Raw genomic sequence first — 26,777 nt, 5'->3', positions numbered from 1 at the left:
TCATATTTAAATTATAAATTAATTTGTGTGGTAACTAGTATTTTTTTCTAGTATGGAATAGGGTTTTTTCTTCAATGTATAAAATTATGTTTTTCATAAAGCTTAATGAATCGAGATAGAAAAAAAATATGGTGCACTCGATTAATTAGTTTATCGTGAGTGTAATTACTTTGTATCATTAAGCTTTTATAAGGATGGTTTTGCTTAATTTTATTAGTAGGCGTGAACTAATGGAATTTTAATTTTTCAAAACTTTAAGGGTTTAGTAATCACTTACTATGTTATTAATTATTACAGATGAAATAATATAGTTAAAATTATTTTTTTCAAAACTAAATAACAATTTTTGTGTACTTCAATTAATATTTAATACTTGTAATTTACTTAGCTTAGTTTTGGTTGAGAATTAAAGTAAAACAATAAAAATATATCTAAACATATTTAGGCTAAGTTAAATATAATATATTACAATTGTGCCAACTTCTATAAATAAATTACTATTTTTGTATTTATTTATCTAAGATGATCTAAGTATAAAACAAATAATTCAGAATAAATTACATTATAAATTTTATAAACGCTAATAACATGCATGTCCAAAATTATAGACAAATATATTATCATTTTCAGTTATTTATATGTTTCATTTAAATTTTAAATAAAATATATGAGGTGCTTTTAAAAAATCAAAAATTATGTTTAGTAGTTGAAGCAACTTTTTTAAATTGTGATTCACTCATAATATTATAATATTTAATATCATTAAAAATTATATAAAGATACAATTTTTAATATTACTTTGGTGTTGATCTTACATTTTTATGATGACTATTTTATAAAATAACTTTATGTATTGTTGATTTATTGGTTTGATATCCTATACATTATACTCAAATATATAAACGTTAATTGAAATATTTTTTAAATTATTGGTTTAATGTATTAAAATTTATTCGAGAAAATATAATATTTGTATGGCATTGTCACTGGAATTCACAGTAACAAAAATGATTTGAAAAAAATCAATATTTTTATTTTATTCATCTTCTTTGTGATAAAATCTACTAGTACAATGATAATTATTAAGAAAACTAATTATTACTATTCGCTTATTTGAATCATATGTATTTCTCTTAGAAAATATTTTGTTTTTGTATCTACTTATACTTAGTAAAAGGAAGAAAATAACTTTCTGAAATAAAGTTTAATTTATGATTTTATTTTGATTAAAAATTTGAAAAAGATTGGTTTTTGAAACCTATAATAGACCTAAATATATGCTATACATCAATTTTATCTTTAGTTATTAACAAAATCACAATAATAGGCTAATAGAAAGTTGTATTGTAAACTGTCATAGTATGCTATTTATTGCTTTTTATAATTGAAAATTGCAACTATGAATTAGAAACAGTATTAGGATTATTATTGATAAATTTACATTTAATGCGTTAATATATTGAAATATATATTTACCTTTCATATCTTTGACTTTTAATACTTACAATATACGCAATATTGCATCGAAATGTTCTTAAAACGTCTTCGACTTTAAACGTCGCTAATTATCCAACTTTAATTACCTGTTATTTTTTATGGTGCGAATGAAAGTATTCTGAGTTTAATTTATTTTTATTTTATAGTTTAATAGCGTTTTATAATATAAAATATAGGTTACTTGTTTATAAACATGTTAAGTAATTTAAAGAAAAGTGAAGGTATTTTAAATGTTTGCAGTGTACGATGTTAATTACTTTAATATATTTTTTAGTTTTGGTTTGTTCTATTAATTCCCGTGCACATGATTAGATATTTTGAAAACTTATAAAAAATATATTTTTTTATTCTTGGAAGGTACTATGGTTTATTATTTTATTTATTCGATTTTGGTTTCTATAATTTTTTTGTTAGGATTAACGTATTTTAATTAAGACTTCTGTGTTTGACATAACCTTTGCATTTTTTTATTTTATTTTGCATATATTTTATTTTATGAATAACTATACATATTTTTGTTTATGTTATTATAAGGTGAATAATTTTAAATTATATTATATACTTACTAATCTTACATGTCGTTGATTGTGACAAATTAAATGCCCGTAGATTTATACTTTATTAAGTTCCGTTAAATGTAAACTGCATAGATGGTTTATAGCTGCTATTTGGGTTGTTTTGACCAAATATAAAACACAGGTCTGAAATTATATCCAAACATATTAGCTATTTTATTTTCTATAAGCAACGATTAATACTATAATAAAACGATAATTTTTTGTCATTCGACAAATCCCTTACATAAGCTACACTTTAAAATACAAAATTTTAAAAATTGACTTTGAATTTTTATAGTATCACCTATATATACCAAATTTCAGATCAACAACTGCAATAGTTTTCGCTGTAGATTCCTTATACTTACAATTATTGATTATTATTAATACAAAAGATCATGAGTATAATATGAATAAAGGAGGTTAGGTTATGTTTCAAATACGACAAATAAACTTCTTTAAATTTGTAATATAAATTTTACACATATATTTATGTATTGAGAATTCTGAACATATTTTCGATTACAGTACTATTATAGTTTGGCATATTTATTGTTTTAAATTCTTTAAAACATTATAGTATTAGGACTTTATACCGAAATAGTTATGCACAGAATATATTAGATTCGTTCATTGATATTCAGATTGCTTTGTATTATTGTATTGGACAGGTCGTAGTTCCAGTCAAATTATTTTTCGATAAACTATTATCATACTTATTATAATATTTTATTTTAGACTTTGTTATTTTCTGATTGTTCTGTATCACAAGTAGAATTATAAACTGGCAACACGTATTTAGAAGATATTTTTAAATCTACTGATACGATAATTTTTAAATTATTGAATTAGTTCACTGTAAATATTATGAACTATGAAATGATTAGGTACATTAATTATATTTATATATAAAGTTTTATAATACAATACATATCATATAAATAATAAATGTATATCTGTGGTAGAAATGACAGAAGCAAATAATTGATATGTGTCATTTATTTTTTATGTCACTATTCGAGGAAGTTAATTTTAAGTTTATTTAGTCAAACAAAAATTGCAAAAATAATGTTATTTTTATTGATAAGTTTAAAAAAAGACTACCAATTACATGGTTAAAAAGACACCTATATATATTGCCAAGTTTTGCTACTTCGTAAAATCAGAATTTTATTATATTAATAATATAAATAATATACACGTATAATATAAATTAAATAGATTGTATTTTATAATTTTCATCTTCTGTCATTATACCACAGATATTAGTTAATTTATTTCTTCGATTGAGAATTGATAAACATTTATATTTTAGCTTTTTAGTTATTTATCAATCCCCAAGTAATTGATAAAGATGCAATTATTTTGTTATGCTTTTGATAGGTAAAAAATTGAAATATTTGCTACTCGTCTTTACATTTGAAAATGTATTCAATTTAAATAAATTAGTAACTTGTTTTATTGATTTGTATTGCTGTAATGCTGTACAAATACATGCAAATTAAAATAAACTCATAAACCATAAAATATAGACATCAAGTGAAATCTATCATTTTTGTAGATAGATGGATACAAAAAATCGATACCACACAATATTTTTTAAATTTGACATAATGATGGATGAATATGTGTTGTAATAATGTATTATCAATAACAGTATGTAACTTAAAAACTAAAAAAATACTTATAATGTTTAATATTGATTTAATAACAGTACATAATTTAATTTATAATAATACTATTACAAATATTTAACAATTATGCATGATGTGTTTTCTATATAACTGTATTTTTTGATTTAAATTTTATATGAAATTTCAGGCAAATTAATTATTTTTATAATCTTTTCGGTGGTAGATTGGTATCGAAAAACATGCATTTGGTGTAATGTAATTGTTTTTAAAGCTGTTTTTTTATTTTGTTTAATCCTTTGGATTTTTTGTTCAAAAGTTAATAATATTCCATTAATATTGTGATTATAAAGTGTTCGTTTCTAATTTTTTTTTGTTATAAAAGGAATTTTTTACTGGACAAATACATTATTGAAATGTTATGATTGAGGAATTGAACTGTTTCAAATATTATGTATGATTATTTACATTTTGATATCGGCGACATTAACATAAAAAAAGTGTGTCAGTCAATACGAAAATACAACAAAGTTTTCTCTTTAATTTATGTACAGATATAATAATTATATATATATATTGTATAATATGTGCTATTTGTTATAATTTTCACAAAAACCATTAATTTCGTAACTAGTTTCAAATAAATAATTCATAATAGATATACTTATATATATATGACAATTAGTTAAATTCTTGAGTACAATTTTATGTACTCTCAGATAATTAACCAGATAGTTAGTTACTATTTAATTATAATTGTATTTCCACCATTAACTAAACATTAAACCTTGTTTTATGTTTCTGTAAATCATAAAGTATTTATAAAGTTTGAACATTTTAAAATGTATACAAACTACAAATTAACTAATAGCAATAGGTCATTGTAAGACTTACGTATTTAATTAATTCATATATACATAATATGTTATGTATATCAACAATACAAATATGTAATAATTGTCAGTTACGAAATAATTGGACCTGACTGCCAACCAGAAAACGTTATATTATTTCTCAAGTGCACCGAAATAGAGAAACAAATTTAATATAAATAAATGCAATAGTTTAGTAATCAAATATCTTTATTTTATAATCATAATTTTTAGTAAATGTATGTTAAATATAATATTATCTAAAGCTAATGGCCCATATTATCAAAACTAGTGTAAAAAATGAAAATAAGTCTGTTGTAATGCTTATTTTAAGTTTGAGTGTTAAGTCTATAAAATTATTTTGCAATGAACAACAAAATGAAAGTTATATATGTAAAAGATTATGAAGATAAATTTATAATTTATAAAATTATTTTATTAGGTATAATATTAAAATTTCAAAGTAACTTTATACTTTATTGATGGTATGTAATTATTCAGTTAAATTGATTGTCAATCGTAATTTAGAATTATTTTCATACAAAATTATATGGTATATGAATATGTATATATAACATATTTTTAAATGTATTGATAGGTAACAATATAAGTACAAAGAAATTTGTAAATAAGTTATTATGATGGTAAGCTGACTGTGTGAAACTAAAGTGATTACTACGGACAAACGATTTCAAAAGTTTTATGTAATCTGTGTTATAAATTATAATAGCCGATCGAATTTCAGTGGCCATCATGTTTGGTTATTTTTATGGTTGTTCATAAGTAATTAGTCAATCGTCTGTACTTAAAACATTGTCAGTGAGTTACTTCTCTCAACACCTTGAATTAGTTTGTCATTTTTTTTGTCAAACAATAACTTCAAGGTCAGTATGTGTTACGTACACCATCATAATGAGACTACTTAGTGGCCATACAATTATTATTAAAGCAACGGTAAATTTGAAGACAAAATGTGCTTTAATAAATGAGTCATTAAAAATATGTGAATGTTTCCGTAGGTCGTAGCTATCCAAATAATTAGGAAAGTGCATGCATATATTATATATACTTCCCTTCGCCTTGCACTTTAGAGTAGCATCATTTTTAACCCTTATTTCCGAATGACCTTTGTTGTCAAGTATTCTAAATTGCAATAGTGTATTTTTTCATCTCTACAACGTGAACACAGGAATCCGAGACATCTTCTTCTTCTTAGGTGGCTAAACCGTGTTTGTCAATGTTCTTCTCTCTGACCAGCGTACTCTGCTAACAAAAAATAAAGATAAAAAAGAAACAAATAAATAACCATCTGTGCACGTTTCTCAATGGCACGTCCTTTTTATTTAAATGTATTCGTCAGCTTGCCCGAGCAGTTCCTTTTAATCTAAACTCATTGTAAACGAGTTTTTTCCTGACAACCGTCCAGACCCGAACATCTTATCCTGTTTGGAAAATTCATATCATATTTGAATACATTTTTATTTGCAAAAATTAGAAAAACTTCATGCCTAGGAGATGTATTAATATAAATTGTTGTCAGAAAAAAGTAATATTTTGATTAGTCAGAATGTCTTTAAAAACAAAATCATATTAAAAATTGTTTTAGACATTTAAAGTGTATCAGTAATCACATATAGTATTATATTTATGTAGGTACATAAACATAATTTACTTTTAAAATCTTATTCGATTTGAAGTCTATTTTTGTCTACTGATTAGTTATGTACAATTTATATATGATGCGAGTATGTTTTATAAATATTTGATCATACAATGTAAATACAGTACTTTTAAAATTGAATTTCATATATTTAAGATTTAATTTTGAATTAACTAATTGTATTTTGTATGAAAAAAGTAGTATATATATATACATATATATACATTCATAATATTATATTTGTTCATGTCAGTGATTTAAAACACGTGTTCGTGTTTTTTTTTTAAGGAAGTCTGCAAATTTTTAAAATTAATGGTTAGTGAAGGTCTAATAAGTTCACGGACGTCATCCATTAGCTTAAAAATAGTATGTTAATATGACAACTGCAGTAGATGTACCGCATTCACATGTATGTGTTTTGTCTATGTATTATAGTCTACAATAATACATTGATGAGACATTTTTATTTAAAACAATTTCAAACGTCCTAATGTAAATGTGACCTACACATCATAATAATATACTCTCTTAATAGAAAATAAATAATATTCATAATCTAATTATAAAAGTTATCAGTTATATATTAAAAACAATGTGATCTATTAGTGTTCATAATTATAATGTTTAATACAATATTGAACAATCATAAATAATAATAATAATTTATAATCATAAGCACAATGCACATAGCATACCTACATTTACATTGCTAAATAATAAAAACATTTTGCAATTAAGAATCTAGTAATCAATTAAGACTATGTGAAAAAAATTAACGATCATTAAATTTGTATTATTACTATAAACTATGATTTTAAATCTAAAAAATAGTATTTATACGCAATAAAATACATATATACAAGATTCAAATCCAAATGAACAATCTAATTATTTCTTGTCTTTTAAGTTTTAATTTCTATCTATTTGTTTTGAATTTTACTATCATATAAAACTTAATTATCATATAATAGAGAGGTGACACATGGAAACAATATGAAACAAGTTGTTTGTTTTAAGTGCCAGTAAAATGTGGTAAAATGGGGTATACGATTTGTTTAAGCAGCTAAAATTTATTTATTTTTATTTATAATTTGATGTTAAAAGAAACCGTTTTGAATTTGCCAACACAAATGTATTGATTGTACGAATTTATTATACTTAAAACAATAAGAATAAAATAATAATTATATTATTTTTTTTTAATAATTCATCTGGTGTTTTTGTACGTTAAAATTAATAGCTGGAAATTAGTGTTGTTAACACTCACATAATTATATTTTGAGTAATATATTAATTATAGTGTAGGTATTGCATATTATTAACTATAATGTATATGATACTGTGATGATATACAATAATAATATGTAGACGTACATACTTATTTATAAATATTATTTTAAAACTGAAAAGCATTGAAATAGTTTTATTTATTATTAATTTAATAATTAAATTGTTCCACATATATCAGTATTTGTCATAGTTATACGATTTTATTTGTGATATAATTAGTACAAAAAATCCATATGCAAATTATTTTATTATTCTATTGTTCAGGTACAGATATTGACTATTAAAATATTTTTATAACATTTCTAAGTTTAAAATGCCCGTATCACATAAACAGCATTTTTTAATTTTATTTTTCTGATTATATCAATTTTTCGGTTTACTAGTGAAATCAAATATCTAACAATGAATTTCTATCTTGGTTAAATGCAGTAGAATAAATTACATTTTTCAAAGGAAATAAACTTCTTTCTCATAATTGAAAATTACAGAATTTTATTCACTAACTTTAATATTTACTTACTCTAGTTGTTTATGCAAAAGTAAATGTAAACTCATTACATTTATGTAAATTATTTGTGTAATACTATTCGTTAAATAATTTTATGTTTTTGTTGCAGGTTTTATTGGGATTTGTGTATGCTTCTGTTATTGGTTGCCAATTTGATTATACTTCCCGTTGGAATATCTTTTTTCAATGATGATTTTGATACGAGATGGATAATATTTAATTGTTTATCGGATACAATATTTCTTGTGGATATTATCGTAAACTTTAGAACGGGTAACAATACTAATTATATTTGAGATAAACTTAGATTATGATAATATAAAATTGGATGGTTTTAATAAATGGTGATGTGAAATGTGGAACCTGTATTACTAAGTTTCTTAATTAAATTTTTTTCTTTGTTAATAATTATGCTTAATGAAATAATATGGTTTTATGACTTTGCACGTTATATGAATATAGTTGTTCATTATTAATACGATTAATATGAATTAATAATAAAAATATACATGTTGGGCATCTATATTCGTACATATAGTCATGTGTCGGGTTATTTGTACGGACATTATAAAAACATGGCTTTGAACCCAAATCAGATTACAAAAGTTATTTTAGAATTGTAAGTTTCCATTTTCTAATAATTTAATTTACAGTTAATTGTAAATATAAATAAAAATTTAAAAAATGTATTAAATGTGATTTAAAAATGACTATTAAAATAGAAAAATAATAACATATTATAACACATAATACTTACCTGAATAACAACTTTTAACGAATGTAATTATTTTAAATTTGAAAAAAAAATTATGCTACTTTTAAGCAAATAATTTATTTGTTTAAGTTTCTAGTATTATCATCTAATATAATAAATATCATATATTTTATCAAGAGATATTGTAAGAATTTATATTTATATAGTTGAAGTAAAAAAGTAAAAATGAAACTATGTCAACATTTTGCCATAGTTAAAAGCTTAGAATGTTTTTTATAAAACAATGATAATACTACAAATTTAAAATAATGGTTTATTTTAAGTTAATTTTTATTTAAATTATGATTTATTAAATTTAAATTATGTAGTACTTTTATTTTATTAAGTTACTTACATTAACTATTTTTTTTTAATTTAAATTTTAAAAATGTTATTAAATTAGTTGCTCCCACTCTGTGTGTGAATTTAAGCTTAAATGTTACTGTCAATATATTCAAGTTAATTTTTAAATTGAAATTATTTAAACTCTGTTTTTATGATAAACATCAAACATTTATTTTCTATTAAAAATGTATTAATTTAAAAACTATTAATATACAATTATTTAAACAAATTCAATTAATTGTAATTTTATTGTCAATAATATTTCATAGTGTAGAAACAAATAATTATTTAATTTATTAAAATTAGGATACTAAGAAAATAAATGACTTATCTAACTATTGATTAATTTTGTTAGAGTATTTCGTTCCACATTATTAAGTAGTAGTGTTTATGTTCATTCAATTTAAATTGAAAATGTGTAACCTTCCTATCCTAACTGAATAAGAAATTGTTTTAGTATTACATTTTTTTTAGGTTGAGAAAATTGATTACTGACTGTCTGGTTAGTTTAATGTCATTAAGCATTTTTTTTTTTTTGAATATTTAAAATGTATCTTTAAAATTAAGTAACTGAAGTATGACTACTACCTTATATTAGCATGATACACAGAGTGGTAATCTAAAAAAGGTTATAAAAATTCATAAACAAATTCAATATGGGACATGTTGTTACAAACATATTTTTAAATTTGTTAGAAGTAACTTTGTGATATGGTTATTAGTTATAGATTATTAGTGTTGAAGGGTTAATAGTTGATATTTCATGTTCTATAAACTATTATAATGTTTTAAGATATGCATACATTTAAAACATTATTGATATTCAATTTAATTAAGTAGGTAACTGCTCTGTAGTATAATAGGAGTCAAATATATCTTGTTGTTGAATAGATAACTGCAATGAGTATGCTAAATTTAAATTTAATGATAAATATTTACATGATATTAAAATCGATTCTGAGCAGAGACTGTCAATCAGTCGATATTTCTAAAGATATTTTATTAAATATTTACATTAATCTTGCAAACACAGCGTGTTTGATTAACTATTATTTTAACAAAACATTTAATTGAGTTATATAACTTTTATTGGCAGTATGTAGTTGATGACATTTTTTTAAAGAAATTTTTATCATATTATTTTACAGGTATTTTACAAACTGACAATTCCGAACAAGTGATATTAGAACCAAAATTAATAGCTAGAAACTACTTAAGATCCTGGTTCTTCTTGGATTTGATTAGTTCTCTTCCGTTGGATTATCTATTTCTTATGTTTAATCAGGTACCAAACTACCAAATTGAAAATAATGATTTTTAAATTAGTCAAACCTTAATGATTAAATAAAGTAATCGATATGTTATATATTATAATATACAGGATGTAGGTGAAGGCATACAGATTTTACACGCGGGTCGAGCTCTTCGTATTCTCCGACTTGCGAAGCTACTCAGTTTAGTTAGATTACTCCGCTTATCAAGACTGGTGCGCTATGTGAATCAATGGGAAGAAGTATATGTAAGTAAAAAAAAATTTAAATTGAACATTTATTTGGTATATACTTGTATATTTAAAGTATGTAGATGTATAACAATCACGGTCGATTAGTATTAGACATTATTGGTAGTATTATAATATGAAAAAAAGATATATAAACATATTACGATATTACAAAAAATCAAAGATTGCCAGTTGTATGTTGCTCACAATTTATTCTTTTGTATTTTTGATTTTATCACGCTGATAATTTTATAAGAAAACGTTGTAATTTAAATGTTTATAAGATAATAATAATAATGACTCAAGTAATAATAATAAATTAAAATACTCTATCATTTGCTGTATAAGAAGCATGGATTAATTTTTAAAATAGATTTCTTAAATATTACAAAAACTATATTTATATACGTTTTTAAATATGTTAAATTAGCTATATACAATTATATTATAATATATTAGAAAATAAATATATTATTCACTTTAGTATAATCATTTTTGATATAAAATTTAAAATTATCTTGTTGATAACATACAGTTCTTAAACTATGTTTATATAATAATAGAAAGTAATCGTAAGGTAGTGGTTTAAACTACGATATTTAAATAATATCACAAAATGTAAAGCTGACATTATGTACAAAAGTATATACTAAAAAAAAAAAAATAATTTATTAAACTATTTAAAACTTTTCATCGATGCTTTTTTTTTATTAATTTTTTAAATTTTTAAATTAAATTTAAAATAATTTAACAACATGTGATATTTTATTTAATATCTTATTTTATATGTTAAAATAAGAAACACATATGGTAAGCCGTAGGCGATTATTTAACTTTAAAATTTTGAAGAAACTCAGGTCTTAACTTAATAGCACCCCCAATTTCCTAAATTTAAAGTGAATGCTTCATTAATTTTCAAAGAATCAGTTTTTTTTTAATTCACCAATTTATGTAACAGGTTAGCATTTTATTGTAATTATGTTATTATATTTTTATGATTATTTTACAATGGTCATTCATTATATTATTATGAATTATTGTTATTTAAAAATTTTTTTTTGTCATTATAACCTAAACTTATTACAAATATTACGACTAACTGTCATAAAATAATAATTATGTATATTTGAAATTAATTTAGCATTTTGATTCTTTATAGTCTTTTATTATTAAAAGTTAAAAAAAATTTGATTTCATTATAATAATAGTTTATTCGTTATTTTTAAATTTTCAGAAGGGGTAATAATTATTACGTTTATGGTATTACATACACGATAATCGCTTAGGTATAAAATATATTAATCTCTTAATATTAATTTTATATTTTAACCTTCTGTATAAATCGTAATTTATAATTTAAAAATTTAACAAACAAATCGTTTTCATATTCCTGGTTAAAATATTACGAACAGTAAAAATAAATATTAAACGATATAGAGTAACACGTTTTTGCTACACTCATTAAAGGTATTAAGTTTAATACATTATTATTATTGAGAAAAATATTTAAATTTATTCAATGTTGAATAGCATATTTTGGTACTAAATATTTTTTTACATAAAATTGTAATAACAAAGCAATTAAAAAATCAATTTTTTACTTAAAAATAATTTTGCACTCAGTTGATCCCATTAAATAAATAAAAATAGTGTCTAGTCATTTCATTGTAAATAATTTACTTCATGGTAACATAACACAATTAATTGATAGAAAAATACTTCATCATATTGAAACAGTAAAAATTTTACGATAATTGACTTCAGGGGTTGTTTTTGGTAGTAGATTGAATATAATTCGAATCTTAGTGAATAAAAATTAAGTTAGTATCTAAGTCTAGTGTTTTTATAAATAACAGGAACAACAGGATTTTACAAAAAAATTTGTTAATTCAAAAATAAAAAACTGTCGAGATATTAGTGGCATTATGAGTGAATTCGATACAAAAAATACATACGTACATACAAGGTAATAAAATAAAAAAAAAATAAAAATAAAAAGTTTAATAACTCGTGTAACATATGAACCGTTAGTGGAAAGCAATAAATTTATTAGTGACACTTTTGTGAAAATACAAACCATTTTTATTTAAACTCTTAAGATTAAACATTTAATACTAGATTCCTCATAAGTTTTTGTTGCTGAAAATTAAAAATAAAAGTTTAGCATAAAGTTCCGTACATATTTTATCAGCGATCGAAACTCAATTGTTTATTTAATTTATTGGATATTCAAAGTATTATATTGATTGGTGCATTAACATTTTTTGTTATTTTGTGATGGTTGAAAACTTTAAAATTCTACTATTACTTAATGTTTTATTTGAGCACAATTTAGTATATTGAGCGGGTTTGGCTATGTATTACCTAACCTGGATAGCAATATTGTTTTTGAATTTAAAAAATTTGATAAGTACTTGTTGTTTTTTGTAGCACTTATTATATTATTCACTAATTTATAAATAATATATTTTATTGGATTTTCAACTATTCAGAAAGATTTTATAATAATTGGATGTCGTTGAACTCTTTTAACAGTTTAAACCTATATGTATGAAAGCATATACTACATGTCTGTATAGTAATAGCGTGTATGTATAAATTATAATCGTGTAGGTTTTTTATATAATATAATACAAATGCTGTATAAAATAATAGAATACCTAAATTAAGTGATAGTATGTTTGATGAATTTTATCGTTTTTACGCGAAAAATAGAGAAACGACGGTAGCTAAAGAACAAAAAAAATTTTTTTTTAGTTTGGAGAAACGCATGTAATTGCATGCAATTATAACCAACCCATGCCCTTAATTTTATTGATTGGAAAACAGTTTAGTTTTTTCTAAGTTAGATATTCGGTAGAACAAGGAGAGCCAACTTGGTATGTCTAATTCGTATCTGTTTAAAAAGCCCAAATCGAAGTAAAATAATGTTTTTTTTTTTTCATATAAATAATTAGCATGAGGCTTATATTATTACTAACCGCTAACTTGTGAGATTTAGTTTTGTTTGTTTCGACCGTAGCGTATGTTTCGCAGCACGAACACTAACATGCCGGCTTGTTTCCGTTTATTATTTTTTTTTTTGTAGATGTTAAGAATACGATCGGATATGTCATCGGGTCAACAAGGTCAGATTGAAAGCCGATCCATGATCAAGGTAATAATCGTCTGTACTTGTTTCTCCTCTTCTTTTTTTTTTCTTTTTTGTTGTTGTTGTGATAATATATATCACTACTCAGTACTCATCTATACATCATCACTTTACTTTTAACTTAAAAATCTGAACACGTTTTTATTATGCCGATGAAGAGTAATTTCTGTTCAGAGTTTGATACCCACCAAAGGAAAAATGTGATTTGTCGGCGATTTATTAAACGCGTTTTTCCTCCCACGTCCTATGTGGAAAATATGTGACGTGAATTATAAAAGCAGACGTGGATGGGTCATTTTTCTGTGCACACAAACACACACCATTCACATCCGGCTTCGACACATTCATTAAAACCGCAATTTAATTCATAGTGCGGTACACATTATATTACACAAAATATATTTTACATAAATTGAAACGTAACAATCAATATAATAAAATATTGTAAGTGTTGTTATCGTCATAATTAACGCACGGAGCCGCAGCTTTTGCGCCAAAATAACAATTATTGTTCCGTGCATTTTCATTGTTTGATCACCTGGTAAATATTTTGGCTGCACAATGCACACTGTATATTATACTCACTCATTCATGCTACTGAAAAGCCTTTTTCTAACAATATACCAAATCATCTAATTTAACACACTTATGCACATCATATGATTCTTTAGTGATTTTTAGGTACGTTACTAATAATGATTATTTTGTTAATATTTGGTTTTTCAAATATATGTAACTTTTAAGTTTTTTTTTTTGTTTGTTTCGATGCGAATCACTGTATGGCTTATACATTCACTTAAAATGAATTATTTGTGTTTGGTAAAAATAACGCTAACTGATTGTGTTCTATATTAAGTGTATTGTATTAATTTATTTTTATGCACCCAATATAATGCATGAGTTATAATAATACTAGTATATCAAATGAGAATAGAATTAATTTCTAATAATAATTATTAAATATAATTTATTATAATGTTTTTTTGATAATTTCAATTAGAGTATACATGTAACGTGTATATAATCACAAGATTGAAATAAGACTTTGGAAAACATCTATGATATTACGTAATTATATTGTATTACCTGTACTTTGTAGTCAGTGTCTAGTCATGGATAAATACACATATTAATGTTTAAGTAATTCTTAAAGAACGGATAATTTATGGTATTTATTAAATTAATATTTAAAATTATACAAATAAAATACATAATATTATTATTATCTTCCATACTTTCGTAGTATAAAATGTGTATTTATGATCACATAATTATTGATAACTGTATCTCAATGTGAGATACATTAGTAAACGAGTTTGTATTTCGCAAACAAAATAATATAATTCTTCACGTAAGCGCCGTAGGGTTAATGGCCTTAAAACTTTTTAAAGTAGAATAATTTAATAAACTTTAAGCCTTCAAATGCATGACAATGACATCTTGTAAAAAACTTTGCTCGTAATTATATTTTGTGAAAACATTGTTTTATGATAACTTTTTATTTACGTTTTTTTTTTCACACAATTATTTTAACTTAATAATATTTGTAAGTGTTGGAATTTAATTCATCACATTAAATGGACTGTAAACAATTTAAACGGTAAAAGACCTATTAGGAACGTAAAAATTTAGTTGTACATTAGCTTTTAACAAGAAGACAATTTCATATTAAACTTTAATAACCAATTATGAAAATTAAACACCTAGTTGAACTGACGGAAATTTAATTTTAACTTATGTTACTTCTCTCTATACATGCATTTTATGATTTTTAACTTTTTGTGAAATTGTGTATTTATATCAATAATATACTCATCCAATATTCAAGTTTTATCGTGCTAAATGTTTTATTAATTAATATTTTCATTATACAACAACCATTTTTAGTTTTATTATTTACTACTGTACAGTTTAAATACTAAATAATATTATAATGTATAAAATAAAACGTGTTGGTGAAGTATACATAATTCTCACATTAAGAATGAGGAATAGAAAAACTTAACTAAAAATAACTGGTTCTGGAACCCAAACCTATTATAAAATTAGAAAACGGAATCGAATTTAAATGTTTTCATATAACCGGAATTTTACTTTTGAATAAAAAATATACGTTTTGATTATGATTATTATTTATTTAACTTTTTCGGGTTTATGGAGTTCTTTGATAAACTGAAATTATTTTTGTTTAGAGTAATAGAGATGTTCATTTCTACATAAATATTAAAATTTAAATAGCTATTTATATTCACATTTTATTTTGTTACACATACATATATATATTATATATATTTATGCATTTATTATTATTTTATTTATATATAAAATATTAAACAAATAATAATGTATATATTTTTTTAACAATCAATTTTATTACACAATCTATAATATGTTTTTACAATAAATGTAAGTGTTGTAGAAATACAGTGGCATTGTATATTCTTGAATGAATAGATCTTCTGATAAAAGCACATCGGCGTAGGAGGGCATGTATAAATAAATAAAAAAAAAATATATATAAAAGAGTTGTTTAATATTGGCTTTAATTGGAACCTTACCTTTAACCCTTCATTTATATTTTTTTTATAAACTTTAAAATTTTAATAAATTAATTGAGCACCAAAACCAGAACTGGTACCGAAAAAAACAAATGATACCAGTCTTTGATAATATATATTTAATAGTCTTATCTCAAATATTGTAAAATAATTGATCAAAAATATTCAACTATAATAGTTTGCATATTTTTATGACTATTGAATATTAATTCATTATATATTTCTACATTGTGAAGGTTTTTCTAAAAATATTCTAAGTATACTTAACTTTTATCATTGATACAAAATTATAGGAATGTCTAATCTGTTAATGGGTTTATAATTGTTTGTTACAGTATACTTTAATATATTTTTTTTAAATTATTTATGAGTATTATTATTTAAGTTATTTTAATACCTTAATATTGATCATTGACATTATTTTTCCAAAATGTATTATTTTGTGTATGCTATTTTATGTAAATGGTACTATTTTTAAGTCTTGAGAGCAATTATCACGTTTTTTTTTCATTATTATTATAACGATTTAAACTAAAATACTTTTATATTTTTAAAATTTTAATATTTTTTGCTAAAACACGCTACATTAGGTTAAACTTTCTAAACTTAAATAACAATAAATTTGAATTGTAAGTATTTATGCAAAGTAGGTGTAGACATAATAAATTGTATTTTAATTAAAGTAAAACTGTTGTAAATATTGAATTTATAACAATCATTGTATAATTCAATTTTCGATTTTCTTAAATAGTTATGATGCATTTGACACAGTACCAAAACAATTTATCTACATTTTACAATCAAAAACATATGGCACGTAAAACTTTTATTTTAAAATACTTTCACTACTATTGTTATTTCTATTAAATAAAAACAAATCGTTACAAAAATAAAAATAAATTTATAAAAATTGCTTGAGAACGTGATATAGAGAAATAGTTATTTGTGTTTATAATAAATTATATTTTATGTACATTATTTTAAAATAAAAAGATATTTTTTTAAAAATATTTTTAAACTGTGGAAATTGGCGTTAAAATAAATAATAAACTTTATTCGGTCATAATATAGAATAAAATTGAATTGCACCAATGCTTGTGTATAATAGTGTGTTTTAATCTTTATTAATAAAATACATATTGATTTACTAAGTGACATTTAACAAGAATGCAGGTATTATTAATCGTCTTCATTTACATAATAATATTATTATCATCATTATAGTTCCTGAACATGGCCAGTGTGTTTATGAGGATATTCAATTTAATATGCATGATGTTGCTCATTGGACATTGGTCTGGATGTCTACAATTCCTCGTTCCTAGCTTACAAGGATTTCCGGCCAATTCGTGGGTTGCTATAAACGAGTTACAGGTAATTAATTTTTTTATTATTTTCACCAAAAATAATATAATTTTATTAAATTAAAAATAATAATAATAAATAAATTGTGAATGATATTATAACAGTGTATAAAGATATTGAATAAAATAAATATTTGAAGTAAGTTATATTTTAACGGATTTTAACGACGTGAAAGGATAATATGATAATAATTAATAATACAGTAAATATAAGTTCTATATCATAAGAATATGCAGCAATTCATCATCTTTATTTTCTAATTATGTTAACATGTTTTATTGAAAGTAACTCCATAATTTATTTTATTTTATTTCTCAAAAGTGTATTATAATAATTACAACAAATATTATTATTGTACTTCCTAATATTTGCAATTTAAGCAAAGTTTAAATTCATCAATATAATAGTTGTAAAATTGATGATATTAATATAAATAATTCGTTCTAAATATTATTAAAAGTGACACTTGGATGGTTTAAATTTGATTGATATTAGCACTTTAATAACAAATTCAAATACTTTTATGAGTCAGTAAAACTATAACTATAGGTTGAGCTCTTGTTGAAAGCTATATGAAAATATTTTTGAAAGATAAAAATGCAATAATTAAAACAATTTTTATTATGGGTTGCATCTTTTTTTATACAGCTATTAATTGTGCAAAGTCATTATACCTACTTTTAAATTAGCTGTGTCAGTTCAGCAATGTCATATTTTTATAATTATTTTATTATATTTCCTGTTTAAATTTAATTTTGATGAATACCAGACCTACTGTGAATCTATGAATCAATTAAAATTGCATTTTAATTATACTATATAATTGAAATGTATTATGTCACTTAAACATGTCAAGAATTTATCAACATTTTTCAGATATGTGTATACCTATATATTACTATGTAATGGTATACATGTATAATACGTGTAGTGCAATTATATGTTATTTAATATTTGATCAGTATCCTTATGAAGTCTTAAATTCGTTTCAAATGTAACGTGAATTTTATTTATATCTATAAAATATGTTGAAAACCTAAACAATGTTTTGTATTGTAGAACTATATGATTGCGTAACTACACCTTAAATTAAAACCAGCAATTATGTAAAAAATAAACGTACACTTTATAATAACGTATGTAAATATAGACTATTTTATTAAGTATAGTTTATATAGTTTCTATTGTTAAAAAAAACGCTAATTAAAAAAAAAAATTATCATCGATTTTATATTACTTGTTTCATTTTGTTTATAAATAAAGTAAGATTAATTGATGAAACGTTAATTAAATTTATTAAATAGGCTGAAATTATGACTAGCTTTATTTAAATACAATATTAATAATTATCATCATTAATAGCAATAGTTTATTTAATTATTTTTGAGGGTCGGAAACTCCATAGTATATATAAAATAAAACTAGGTTAATGAAACTGGTTGAACACACGTTTTCTTAGTAAAAACACGACATTTGTAAAAACCCTCCCGAATATCAGAATTGTATCGATTTTAAAATGATAATGAATCTAATAATTTCAATTTTTTCTTAATGGATTATATTTCGTAAACTATAAATCGAACTTCTCTTAAAAATTATTTTTTTAATATAAATAAATTCAGTAGAGTAATTTTAGGTTTCAGCATTTTTTTTAGATTTACGCGATTATCGTTATTTAAAAAATATCTAGTTGGAAAATGTTGATTAAACTATTTTAAGTATACCTATTACCTATTGTATCTGGAAAATTACCGTATAACTATGTTAATCATTATTTAGTTTGCGTTAAATACCAATTTTTTTTTGTAGACTATTTAAATAATACACAACAAAATGCTTTTAAAGGCGTATATTCAGTACGCTTATGAAGTCGTATATTAAGTCTTATGTTTATTTTATAGAAGTATAAAATTAAGTTCAATAATTATACTGTTAATATAATATGTTATAGGACGCCAACTGGGCAGAACAATATTCGTGGTCCTTGTTTAAAGCTATGTCGCATATGTTGTGCATTGGTTATGGTCGGTTCCCTCCACAATCGTTAACTGATATGTGGTTGACAATGTTGTCTATGATTAGTGGAGCAACGTGTTATGCTTTATTTTTGGGGCATGCTACCAATTTGATACAAAGCTTGGATTCGTCCCGTAGACAGTATCGTGAAAAGGTTTGATAAGCCATACAGTACTAATTTATATGATTCGATATTTGCAAACTTGTCTGATTTCTATAATAGGTTAAACAAGTAGAAGAATATATGTCATACAGGCGGCTGCCATTAGATATGCGCAAGAGAATAACAGAATACTTTGAGCATAGGTACCAGGGAAAGTTTTTTGACGAAAAGTGGATATTGGACGAAATGTCCGACAAATTACGTGAGGTAAGTATGGTAGATTATTGATCAAATTGTATTTAAAATTTGTCAAATGTGAATCTCGCATTTTTAAATTTAGGACGTTCGAAATTACACTTGCCGGAGGTTAGTGACAAATTTGCCATTATTGCAGAAAGCTGACACCAACCTTCTTACTGAATTGACTGATTGTTTAGAGTTTGAAATGTTCCAGCCTGGTAATTTTTTTATGTATTTTTTACTCGTAATTTTTCTGGGAAAACAATGGGTAATTTTTTGTTTATTTTTTGTTTTAAACACTATGTTTTTTAACGAGAAACGCCATGATGGCTGGGTAGTTTAGTGAAGAAAGGGGTGAAAGAAAACAACAGCGTACTGCAATAGTATGCGAGATTTAACGATTTTCAAATAAGAAATTCTGCTCGGGGCTGGGTGATAGATGGCCTAGCTGTAGGCAAGATGAAAGAAGAGTGGGTAAAAAAAAAATAATAAAAAAAAACGTACAAAAGTAAACACACGAGGAAAAAATGCGTAACTATCTCTGTGAAGAGAATTCAAAATAATTCATTTTCGAAACAGTATGCGCGACATGAGAGTTGTGCTTTAAGCACACGTAGCATTTTTGTGAGTAGTTGGATATTGCAGGGTAGTCTGCTCGTGGTTCACTGATCGTGTAGTTTAAAGATCTAAATATGTAAGACAGTAATATTTATAGTTACGTATTATGAATATAGCACCTAAGAATTGTATAAAACAATTTATGTGCTTATAAAATCTCAAGTTCAAAGGACTTAAAAATTACTAAAACTATTGATTTTATCAAAACGTCACGCTTAATGTTACCTATAAATTAAAATTAATTAAAAAGGTATTTAATTATTTCAATGAAGTTACATCCTTTATGTTATGGCATGTATACACTTTACTCAATATTATAATAATAATATATATATGTATGTATTTAAAAATAACTGTTATTTAATATGTATGTCTTATTAAAAGTATTGGTATTGAATAATACAAAAAATCGAATAGTTCAACAATTTAATTTGTGATTAATTGATCGACTAATGGCTATAGAGGAATATTATATTCCTTATATTCTGATAATTATTAACCACTCAATGTTCGATTTAGTAAACAATTATAATAAATTATTATTCTATGCCGTATGTATTTTGTGCACCTATCTTACATAATAAATAATATATGCACAAATTAGAGAATATATTGTTATTTGATCCTATTGTTAACTTATAGTTTCCAGATTACATTAGACTTTACATTTGGCTATCCGATAACTTGTTTTACATATCTAATGAAGCACTATAATTTAACGTTATAAATGTTGACTAATTGTTAAATTAAACTGGATATCATATTATATAACAAAGACTAAACATTATTGTTATCAATTGTATTTCATGGTAAAACCTATATGAGCATATTGACACTTGAAATTGTAAAAAACCGAAACACTAAATAATAGTGACGTTTTATCCTATTCAATTCAATAATTCTATAATGTACTAGAACATTTCGATGGTTTTAATTCTAACTTAAAAAAATGTTTTCTAATCAATTTCGATTTAATAATGAACGTACTGATTTCTGGATTTCTTCTACCAGTTGATAAAATGGACTTTTTCGCTTTAAAAATAGTATTACGATATATCACCAGGAAAAGCCTAAAAATAAAGCCACCTTGGGATTCGATTTCTTTTCTTCTTTAAACGATAACGTTTATCGGTTTTACCATCAATATTATTCGCTGACAAGTATAAAAAAAACTACATTATCGTAAAAAAATAAATCCATCTTAGATTTCGAAGTCTTAGTAAAATATATGTGGCATTGTATTTAAAACTCTTAACCTTTTAAAGTTTTGTACAAAAAAAAAAAAAATATTCAAATCTTGTGCAGATACCATATAGTTAAAAATAATCCATAGAAAAATGTGTATGTTTAAAAACTTGCGTAGTATAGAATTTGTACATGGTAAATCACTACATGTTCAAAGAATGTCGTTACGAGAAGTCAGAAAATGTTTATCTGAGAAGGACGTGTGTGCTGTCCGTGGTTTGTCAAATTTATATAAAAGCTCTATAATAACTTAACAACAGCAAACCCATCTGGCGGTAAATAGGTGAATTCTCCCAGGGAAAAACCCGTGTAACCTAATCTCATGATGCATTCATTGTGACAGCGGTCAGTTTGGCTATATTTTCTTTCCTCATATTTCGATACCCTTGAGTTAAAAAGAATGTTACCTGAAACTAAAATGCCAACATCGTCAAAGTTGTTTTCAAATCTTTTTTCTTATTATTTAAAACAAATATGTATAATCTACACAGCTTTTAGGCTCACAATAAGAAAATAAGATAATATTAGAACGAAAATATCAGATATGAGGTAGGGGCTTATCGTAAAAGAGTTGCATAACATCAATAGTTACTTTCAATTTTTATAAATTTTTTTATTATTCATATTTCTTTAAACGATGACTGTTTCAGAAGCTACAAATTTAATTTGTAAAAATGTATAAGATTATTAATTTATAAAAATATTATTATATGCATATTGTATATGTGATTATTTTAACGATATATTTTCAATCGTGAGAACAACATAATCGGTAGCTGAAATTTGTTAGTACTTATATGACAATATTTTTTGCATTTCGTGACGCTCGTCTTATTTAAAAAATACTAATTTATCATTAGGAAAAGTATTCTTTTTTTAGCAATCATTTATTCAGACAATTTAAGATACATGTAATTCTAACATTTTATATTAACCCTTCTATTTTTAGGAGAAATTACTATAAGCTTTACATTTATAAATTTAAAATTAAGTAATTGCATATATATATAATTAATGTTAATGAATAAATATTTTTTTTGTACCTATTTAAAGTTTTAAAATTATGTTAAGAGAAATCTGTTGAGTTAAAATAGGTGCTATTTAATAAAATACACAAGCATGAAACACTCTAACTCTATTCTGTACTTGAATCAAATCAAATAAATAAAAAACGATGATATTTCATCGATTTTTATGCCCTAAGACTCTTAAAACCTTTTTATCTTTTTTGATATAAATTTGTACTTTTTTGTCTTATATCACTATTTTTGATATACATGCAGGTTTTATGTATTTTGTTTGTGTTTATAATTGCAACTGTAATCATCGATATATACTTTGTAAAAATATTTACCTGAGAACTTTAAAATACCATCAGACTTAATCTCAATGAATACTAGTAATAATAGTAGACGATAGTAGAATTCAAATATAGTATTAAATTGTAGTTGTATTATGAGTATTATATTACAGTAGTGTACAATGTACATATTGCTATTCTACTACTATTATTATATATTATATCTATGGAGTAATGCTGCTGAAATGTTTGAGTATTTTATGAACAAATTAAAAATTTATCAAAATTATTGGATTTTTAAAGGGTCGTGTAAATATTGAAGATTCTTTCGTCAAAGAATTTAGTAGTTTAACACAAATAAACAACAAATCTTTAAAAAGCTTAGTTATAGAAAAAATATTTTATGTATATCATATTTTTTCTATAACTGAAGTACATACATTAAGTAGGTAATAACAATAGGTAATATAAATAATAAATGATATTTATAATTATAAAACAAATATTATTTTATAAAATTACTATTGAATTTTACAGTTATTTACATATTATTTTTTTAAACAGTATTTCATTTGGAACAATAATATTATAATGTTAATACAAACTTTTTGTTTTGATATGCACATAAATAAATTGTTGACCACCGTATGTTTTCTAAGTTGTTAGTTGAACCCGGTGTATAATTAAAATCCGAAACTGTATAAACAATAGCTTGTCGTTTTGTACGTTTTAGTTATATAATAAATAATGTATGTATAATGTGTATATCATTAGCTAATTTTACAATATGTTACATCCAAAGCTTAGTATATGATGTTTATTAATGTGTGAATTTATTAGCTATAATTTGTACAAGTTATAACTATATTTAAACTATTCATATATATTTTTTAGATTTTTTCGTTAGTTTTCTATAAGATCTATAGGTAATATATAATTCATATTTTATTATGTTCTATGGATTTAAAGTGGCGTAAGATAGTAATTAATTTAAATGTATATTTGCATCGTGATTTGCATGAACCACGGAAAACTTTTAAAATTTAAATTTAGAAAATTAGAAAATCAAGATTATTTTGTAGATTTTTACATTATACAGCATACATTTATATATTTAATTAGTTGAGTCAATATCATGATTGTTGTAATAAATCATAATTTTTTCTATAAAACTATGTAAACAAAATAGACTTTTTTTATTATGTTCGTTAACATTATGTATAAACTATAAAGTCATAAACAATATGTCTACTATCTGCTAAAAAAAGCTGTTTTGTATTTTATTTTTATACATATGAATATGTTTAAATTTATAAACTGTCTAAAATTTGTGAGTGCAATTACGAGTTTAATCAACCAGGGTATATGTATATATCGAGCTGATCGATGAAAAAAATAATTCTAGCTATCTGTATTTTTGAACGAAAACATTTATTTTGAATTATCTTAGTGACTAAAGAAAACAATATATCATAATACTACCACAGGTTCTGAACAAAGTTATTGGATATAATATCATAAGTGCATCATATAAAATAATAACCATTGAAATTTAATGTGGTTTCGTGAGCTTAATTTTTAAAACTTCATAAGTTTAATATTGCATCAAAATATCCGAGTTGTAAATGATTAGTTTGATTCATAATTTGTAATCTTAATCAAAAGTTTTTAAGTTGATAACATACAATTTACGAGAATTACGTTGGTGAGTAATACCAAAGGATTTGCGTGTTCAAGACATATTTTATATACCTTATGAAGTTTAACGACGTAACTTATTAATTATACATTTGACAAATTACGGGGGTAGTTGGTATTACACGGTTTATTACTCGACTATTGTGAATACCTATTAAACGTCAGTGTCAGTTATTGTAACGTATATGTTATTTTCGCGAGGCAGTTGAACGATTAGACAATACAATAGTGCAGTTTTACGGTTTATGGACGAGTATCACAAAGTTTAAAAGTTTTAAATACATTACCGATATAGATAATACGTTTCTTGGACGCACGTCCACGCGGCCATCTGATAGGATTTTTCGATTATTGTTTGACTCAAAAAAGACAAAGATTTACGACACAGTAATGTGTATTTAGATTGCCGTAGCCCTCGATTCCCTGCACACACATCCCTAATCGTCGCTCTATAGTTTTGGACTCGTGAACCTAACCCTATCTACGACACATTATCATAATGAATCCAAGAGCTCCACCGAATCGGGTTCACGCGTGGAAGTATAACCCGTCTGGTTTATATCGACACTAATCAGTAATCGCTTCGATTTCAAAACAACAGTGGTCAAAAACTATATCGAACTCACAGTATATCGAAAAATCGTGGTTTTTCGGAGCACCGTTTTTAAACCGTGTTACGGTCGTTGTCAAAACGCCCAAACCGAATTTACTCGCTTTAGACTCGTATAGTTCTCAACCGTCGCGGACGTGAACGTGCAATGTTTGTCGCGCGGGCCGTATAATATTATTATCTGACGTTTGGCGTTTGAACGTGTCGTCTTTTCCACGCGTTAGGTGTACTATATAATATTATAATGTTACTTCCAAACTATTATTCGTTAACTTTATCATATCACTGAACTGTACGCGAGCCTCAAAGGCTATCAATATCAATAAAATAAAATGAAATATGACGCGTCGGTGGTTTTTCTTTTTGTACCGTTGCAGGTGACACGATCATGCGCGAAGGGACGGCAGCCACGAAGATGTACTTCGTGCACGAGGGCGTCGTCGAGGTGTTGGTGGCCGGCGGCAGAGAGGTGGTGGCCACGCTGAGCGACGGCAGCTATTTCGGCGAGACCTGCCTGTGGTCGTCCGGCGCCCGGCGTCCCGTCAGCGTGAGGGCCGACACGTACTGCAACCTGTTCTCGTTGTCGGCGACCGCGTTTACCCGAGTTATGGACCGATACCCCAAGTTCAAGGACCACGTGACCTCCGTGCTGGTCGACCGCGCCAACCGGATGGCCAACATCGGCCAACGCGTGGCCGCCGGAGACACTAATCTGTGACACGGAGGAAATAATCATTACTCGTGTGACATGGAAAAACAAATTGTCACGTTGTACAGTGTTTCGGTTTTTTTTGCATTACACCGATATTGTTGTTTTATTCTTCTCGACTACCCACCACAAACTAAATATTATATATTTGTGTGTTTTTTTTTTTTTTTTTGATTTTTTTTTTTTATAGTGCTGAACATTCATTATTGCCATAAGATTAATATATTTATTTATAACTATTATATCATACTATGTTTTACAAATTATTATTTTGATTTCAGAAAAATTAAACATAGTTATTTATAAGCTAATAATTGTATTTTATCGCTATTTAGCGTACATCCTCCGTAATATTTCGATTATTTAATATATATAAAATAATAATAATATAATATATATTAAATGGACTGCCAAACATGGATCGACGATAAAGATGATTGTTGGCGAATAAAAGAAAAAAATGTGTAGCAATGGACCGATGAAGAAAGTGACCATCGGATAACTTCGACACCGAACAATTGATTTGTTGTCCTTAAGGATTCGAGTGCC

General features: G+C 24.4%; 1 protein-coding gene across 2 annotated transcripts in view; it reads left to right on the top strand.

Annotated features, from left to right (window-relative positions):
* LOC113559469 (potassium/sodium hyperpolarization-activated cyclic nucleotide-gated channel 2) overlaps positions 1-26,451 on the top strand; it is a 37,028-nt gene extending 10,577 nt beyond the window's left edge. Inside the window, exons 2-10 of one of the 2 annotated variants that reach the window (XM_026965320.2) lie at positions 8,125-8,288; positions 10,263-10,399; positions 10,496-10,633; positions 13,704-13,772; positions 17,549-17,698; positions 19,641-19,859; positions 19,929-20,075; positions 20,149-20,266; positions 25,897-26,451. In XM_026965320.2, the coding sequence (XP_026821121.1) occupies positions 8,125-8,288; positions 10,263-10,399; positions 10,496-10,633; positions 13,704-13,772; positions 17,549-17,698; positions 19,641-19,859; positions 19,929-20,075; positions 20,149-20,266; positions 25,897-26,237 (1,483 nt within the window). In that variant the 3' untranslated portion in view covers positions 26,238-26,451. The remainder of the gene's footprint in view (positions 1-8,124; positions 8,289-10,262; positions 10,400-10,495; positions 10,634-13,703; positions 13,773-17,548; positions 17,699-19,640; positions 19,860-19,928; positions 20,076-20,148; positions 20,267-25,896) is intronic. The other variant, XM_026965321.2, reaches the window with a different exon arrangement.
* Positions 26,452-26,777: the final 326 nt, after the last annotated feature.

The sequence above is a fragment of the Rhopalosiphum maidis genome, chromosome 1 (assembly GCF_003676215.2).
Source record: "Rhopalosiphum maidis isolate BTI-1 chromosome 1, ASM367621v3, whole genome shotgun sequence".
NCBI lineage: Eukaryota > Metazoa > Arthropoda > Insecta > Hemiptera > Aphididae > Rhopalosiphum > Rhopalosiphum maidis.
This window is presented reverse-complemented; position numbering and strand designations above follow the sequence as displayed.